This window comes from Rana temporaria, chromosome 3 (genome assembly GCF_905171775.1).
Source record: "Rana temporaria chromosome 3, aRanTem1.1, whole genome shotgun sequence".
Lineage (NCBI taxonomy): Eukaryota > Metazoa > Chordata > Amphibia > Anura > Ranidae > Rana > Rana temporaria.
Window position 1 is genome coordinate 129,211,943 of NC_053491.1, and position 6,754 is coordinate 129,218,696.

Sequence of the window (6,754 nt, forward strand, 5' to 3'; positions counted from 1 at the left end):
GCAGTCACGAGAAATGCAAGCCTGGAAGTAAAACTGTGTTTGAGATCGGTGCAGGATTATTGGATGGTGGAGGATGCTTAGCTGCCCAATAATGTTCTGGAGCTGCGAGCAATTAGGCTGGGTCTAGAGCAATGGACGAACCATCTCTGAACTCCCAGTCAGAATCCAATTGGACAACCCCACCGCAGTCAACTACCAGGGAGACATTAGAAATGTGGCAGTGGTGCTGGAGGAGGCCTCATGTATTATTTGGTGGGCAGAACTGCATGTGCTGGCTCTCGCAGCCATGTACATCCCAGGCATTGAGAACTGGCAGACAGATTACCTCAGTCTTCAGACACTGGGGGGGGGGTGGAGTGGTTCCTACAACCAGATGTGTTCCGTGGGATTTCCCTGCATCGGGGGACCCCAGGCGTGGACCTTCTAGTACCTCACCTTGACAGGGTACTGAGGTTTGTGGTGAGAGCGAGGGACCCGCTGGCGGATGCAACAGATGTGCTGTGGGTGCCCCCTGCCAGCTGCTTATTTGAGAAGACCTCCTGTCTCATGGACCTATTACCCTGTTTTTACCTTCTCTGGCTTTCATGGCATGGCTATTTAAAAGCTAGGTTCTGAGAGGAAGTTTTTAGGTTCGTGATCTCTGCTATGTTGCAGGCATGCATGTCTACCTCTCGTAAGATTCATCATAGCACCTGCAGGGCTTATATTGCATTGTTCGAGGCTGTGGGGTGCCTATCCACACTCTCCTCCTCCGTAGCTCGGGTTTGTGCTTTTGGGGCATTGATTGAAAGCTTGCATTGAGTACCATTTAGGGCCAGGTTTCTTTCCTGGAGGTTTTTTTTTCAATGTCCCTTAGCCACGCACTCCTTGATTTTTACCTTCATCCAAAGGGTTTGCTGTGTGCATTTCCCCTTTGCCACTGTGGGACCTGAATTTGATTCTTTTGGTCCTCCAGAAGCATCCATTTGAGAGTATTGGGGATATTCCCCTACTTGCGCTTTCTCAAAAAGTTGCCTTCTTGGTCGGTTGCACTCCTGTATGGCGGGTATCGGAGCTGGTGGCCTAAGTCTCCCTATTTTGCTTTGCACAGGGAAAAGATGCCCCTCTTTCCTCCAAAGGTGATGTTGAATTTCCATCTGAATGAGGACATTGTCCTGACTTTCGCACCCTATAGAGATTGCTCTGTACTACTTGAATGTGGTCCGGGCAGCTCGTGTGTAATTGTCTGCTATGGCTTCTTTCTGGAGGCTGGATTCTTTTTGTGCTCAGACATCTCAGGGAAAGGCCTGGGGGTGTTCTGCCACTATTTCCTTTTGGATTTTGCCAGATGATTGCTTTTAAGGACCAGGCTCCTACCTTCCATTATGGCACACCCCACCAGAGCAATTGGACAACTGTGTCTCAGGTTTGCAAGACGGTTACCTGATCAACTCCACACGCCTTTACCACCTTTTACACAGTTGATGTGTTTGCAGGTTGCTGTTTATGGTTTCTTGTTCCCTTGGGGGCGGGGATTGGAATGTTTGCCTGTTTTTTTGGTTTGCCCACCCCTCATTGCGAAACTGCTTTGGGACACCCCTATGGTCAAGAATACAAGAGCTGTGTCTGTCAATGCAGAAATGGATTTTATGGTGAGTAACAAATCCTATTATTCTTGCCCTCTTTATTATGCTGTATCAGCCTTATGTATAAATTGTCTGTTATACATTATGTATTTGCCTCCTAAAATTTAAGTATTTTAACTATGAATTGCATTTCAAGAATGTTTGTTTGATTTTAAAACCATGTACTTGTTTTCTTGTGTTTTTAGGTTTTGGAGATTTTAGTACAGATTCTATTGAGTTGAGTCCAGCTAAAAAAAGAATTCGGACAATGTGCAAATGTGGCGCTTCAAGTTGCAGAGGATTCCTTTAATATCAATATGTTCCAACAAATGATGTGCATATTTACTATGTTGTGATGAGATTTAATTTTAATGAACGTGACTTTGTATGAAAGATACAGTTTTGTGGGCGTGTGTTATGCTTAATAAATTTTAATGCTTATTTTTGAACTTTTGTGTTGAGTGAAGTGAATAATATATACACTGGATAAAGAGATCTAATGGGAAAATAGTTTAGTGTGTTTTTATATGAGAAGTAAAGTGTTTGTACAGCTGTGGGTCACTGAAAATAAAGAAATGGCTTCTTAGTAAGAGGTGGTGTTTTACAAACTGAACATCAATGACTAGCACTGCAGCAAAAATGATTAGTGTTTTATTGGAATCTTGGTATTAAATATGCCTGTTAACCACTTAAGCCCCGGAGCATTATGCCGCTAAAGGACCTGGCCCCTTTTTGCGATTCGGCACTGCGTCGATTTAACTGACAATTGCGACGTGGCTCCCAAACAAAATTGGCAGGGTTTTTTTCACACACAAATAGAGCTTTATTTTGGTGGTATTTGATCACCTCTGCATTTTTTTTATTTTTTGCGCTATAAACAAAAATGGAGCGACAATTTTGAAAAAAATGCAATATTTTTTACTTTTTGCTATAATATCCCCAAAAAAGATACATAAAAAAAATACTTTTTTTTTCCCCCTCAGTTTAGGCCGTTGCGTGTTCTTCTACATATTTTTGGTAAAAAAAAAATTGCAATAAGCGTTTGGTTTGCGCAAAATTTTCTAGCGTTTACCAAATAGGGGATAGTTTTATTGCATTTTTATTTAATATTTTTTTTTTTCTAGTAATGGCGGCGATCAGCGTTTTTTTTTGTATTTATTTATCGTGACTGCGACATTATGGCAGACACTTTTGGGACCATTGTCATTTTTACAGCGAACAGTGCTATAAAAATGACAGTGAAGGGGTTAACCAGGAGGGGGCGCTGTAGGGTTAAGTGTGCCGTAAGGGAGTGATTATTACTGTGGGGCGGGGGGGCGTGTGATGTCATAGGGAACGACGATCAGTGACAGCCACACTAGGAAGCACGGGGAGAGGTTTGTTTACACTTACCTCTCCCCGTTCTTCCTCTCTGTGACCAGATCGCGGGACACCGGCGGCGATCGGGTCCGCCTATCCTGCGGGGACGGTCACGGAGCTGAGAACCGGGTTGCGAGTGCACGTGCGCCCCACAGCTGGGCTCTTAAAGGGGATGTACATGTACACCCTTGTGCCCAGCCGTGCCATTCTGCAGACGTATATCTGCGTGCGACAGTCCTCAAGCAGTTAAACTATCAAGTTTAACCGCTTGAACTATCAAGCTTAGCAATACAAGTTTCTTTAGAGGACAGTCTTTTTGAACATTCTCGTTTTTTTGAAGGCATTCTATTGTTAGTGCATAAGTCTCTTGTTGGACACAATGAATGATGACATTTTTAGACTGTGAGCTCATCCACTGTGTATGCCTTGTGACAATAGTGCCAACCTTTGCAATGTCTTGATCCTGTAGGTGTGGCTCTAAAAGATCTGGCTATGTGAATAAAGCAGGTTATATTAGCTCTGTGTAAAGGCTTCCAAGTGGAGAATCTATGAAAGCGCTTGGATCCCAACAATTTGTTAGAAACTTGTGTGTAGTGCTGAAACCCGAGGGTGGATTTCTGCATCAGATTCAGGCTCCAACAGTCTATGTGCCCTTTTCAGAAGTGGTAGGTGCTGGTTTGTACAGGAAGGGAGGTCCTGTGAGCCATGTAGTATTGCAGGATGCTGGCACAGCCCTTGTAGGATGGTTTACTTGGTTATGATCAGTTGATGCATATTGCCGCTGTGTAGACTTCCTGATCCACGGGACTTTATGTACATAGAATCTCCTGCTCTCGTTGTGAATGTAGCCTAGCACAACCTTGCTGTCCATATGAAATTCTATCCTCAAGTTCTGCAACTATTTCAGACAATCAGTTCTGCTAGCTCCACTACTAGAACAGCAGCACTAAGTTCTAATCTTGGAATGGTGGTCTCCGGACATGGTGCTAGTTTGACCTTACCCATTACAAATCCAATATGGACTTGACCCTTGATGTCCACTGACTTAAAGCGGGAGTTCACCCGAAAAAAATTTTTTAACATTAGATTGAGGCTCATTTTGTCAAGGGGAATCGGGTGTTTTTTTTTAAATTGAAGCAGTACTTACCGTTTCAGAGAGAGATCTTCTCCGCCGCTTCCGGGTATGGTCTTCGGGACTGGGCGTTCCTATTTGACAGGCTTCCGACGGTCGCATACATTGCGTCACGAGAAGCCGAACGTCGGTGCGGCTCTATATGGCGCCTGCGCCCCGACGTTCGGCTACTTTCGGAAAATCGTGACGCGCTGTATGCGACCGTCGGAAGCCTGTCAATCAAATGGGAACGCCCAGTCCCGCAGCCCACACCCGGAAGCGGCGGAGAAGATCTCTCTCTAAAATGGTAAGTACTGCTTCGAATTAAAAAAAAAAAACCCGATTCCCCTTGACAAAATGAGCCTAAAATAATATTGCATTTTTTTCAAAATTGTCGCTCTATTTTTGTTTATAGCGCAAAAAATAAAAACCACAGAGGTGATCAAATACCACCAAAAGAAAGCTCTATTTGTGGGGAAAAAAGGACGCCAATTTTGTTTGGGAGCCACGTTGCACGCATGACCACGCAATTGTCTGTTAAAGCGACGCAGTGCCGAATCGCAAAACCTGGCCTGGGCATTCAGCTGCCTAAAGGTCCGGGGCTTAGGTGGTTAAAGAGTCTCTCCATGTTATCTATAATGTCTTTCTTTGGAGGAAGCGGAGAATCCCAATCGCATGTGTTTGCCGCAAGCTCTCTGAGCAACATCTTACCTTGGACGGTCACCGGTGCTGAAAACCCGAGTGGGTCATACAGACTGTTTATGGTAGACAAGACACCTTGCCGTGTGAAAGGCCTTGGCTCCTGGTTGACCTGGAAGGTGAGGGTGTCAGACTTGAGGTCCCAATTAAGTCTTAGGGTGCGCTGCATGGGTAGTGGGTCTGTTGCCAAGTCTAGGTCTTTAGTTCCAACTAAAGTTCCAACAAAAGGGTGGCATAGGGTTCAATATTCATGGAAGATACTCATCGAGGCCTTCGGGTAATGACTGCGCTCCCAATAAGCATTTTTTTTTTTGTTTCAATAGATTTTTATTGGTATTTCAAGCTTTACATAAATAGTAAGTACATCATGCAAATAGTATTAGCAATGAATAACAGCATCGTATGACACAAGAAAAATATGGAATGCACCAAATATATAACTTTATGCAAGAGCGACTTCTAATTAATAAATTGAAACGTATATATATAGTAAGTCAGTAAATAAGTACAGTAGATTATAACTATCCATAAAATCTGTAATATTTAAAATACTTATCTAAAATTCATGAAGAGAAGTAGAAAGAGAAGAAATAAAATCTCACAGAAGAAATTCCTATTTATTCGTGTAATTGAATGTCACATATCTGGACAGGTGTGATTCCAGGAATAAGAGAACCCCAGGCATTGAATAACAAAGTGGGTATTCAATCCCTGTGTTCAAACCATGTTTTCCAAGGGGCCCATGCAATATCAGGTTTGCATAAAGCATTTTGGGATATAGCCAACAAGCGTTCATACGACATGTGGAGATTCGTTAGATCTATAGCCTCAACCACCGAAGGTGGACATGAATCCTTCCACCTCCTGGTAATTGAAAGCCTAGCAGCAAGAAGTAAATGAATAATAGAACAGCGTTGGATGGGCTGAAAGATTTCTATCCCTAGGGACAATAAAGCCAATGCTGGATTAGGATGTATTGTTGTATCCGTCATGCATGCAATAATACCGAATACGTTTCCCCAATAATCCTTCAGTTTAGGGCAACCCCATAAAATATGGAGCAGATCTCCTTTTTTTCCACACAATCTCCAGCATCTATCTGATTGCTTATTTCCAAATTTGGATAAGACGCTGGGCGTATAGTACCATCTTAGACTAATCTTGATGGATAATTCCCATAACGAAGCGCATTTGGAAGTAGATTGATTCAATTTACAAGCAATACTCCACTGATCGCATGTGTATGAATGATCTAGTTCCTCTTCCCATTGTAAGTGGGAGGAGAATTTCACAAACTCTTTTTTATCCTGAAAAATATTATAAAATAATGTGATTCCTTTTTTCTGTAAAGTCTGGGATGTTAAAAAAGACCAAGCATACGTGTACACGTAAAGATTGTTAGAATCCAAATTTTTTAAATAGCGCAACATCTTATTATATTGAACGCGGCATTTTAGGGGTAATTTATATTCAGATTCAATACTATCGAAAGATTTAACATCGTCTCCGCAATATAAATCTTGGATAAGTGTGATGCCGTGTGAGCTCCACGTATCCAAAGTGGTCTGGTCCATAACCAACCTTAATACTTGAAAGGGAATGTTTATTTTAATCCTAGGAACATAGCTTCCTGTAACTTTCAAGAATTTAATCCAAGTCAAGATTGAAACTTTCATAGTCGGCGGAAGATGCGAAGGAATTTTAAGCCCTATTTGCGCTCCAAAAAGCCAAAGATTGGTTGGTTTATGAATGCAATAAGATGACTCAATCGATCCCCAATTCGTGGACGGGGAAGATTGAAACCACTCTTTCAATTGCGTTAGAACCGAGCTATGGAAGTAATCTTGAAAATCAATGTAACTTACACCCCCTTTCAATCTATGTTTTATCAATTTATGGTGTGCGCATCTCGATTTTTTACCTTTCCATACAAAGTTGGATAGAAGTGATTGGAGAGATTTAAAAAAGCTTACAGGTAATG

At 42.3% G+C, this 6,754-nt stretch overlaps 1 protein-coding gene across 1 annotated transcript in view; it reads left to right on the forward strand.

The window, feature by feature from the left end:
• SUV39H2 (suppressor of variegation 3-9 homolog 2) overlaps positions 1–2,053 on the forward strand; it is a 39,133-nt gene extending 37,080 nt beyond the window's left edge. The window contains exon 6 of the mRNA XM_040343424.1: positions 1,811–2,053. Coding sequence (XP_040199358.1) covers positions 1,811–1,914 — 104 coding nt within the window. The 3' untranslated portion in view covers positions 1,915–2,053. The remainder of the gene's footprint in view (positions 1–1,810) is intronic.
• The last annotated feature ends 4,701 nt before the right edge of the window (positions 2,054–6,754 follow it).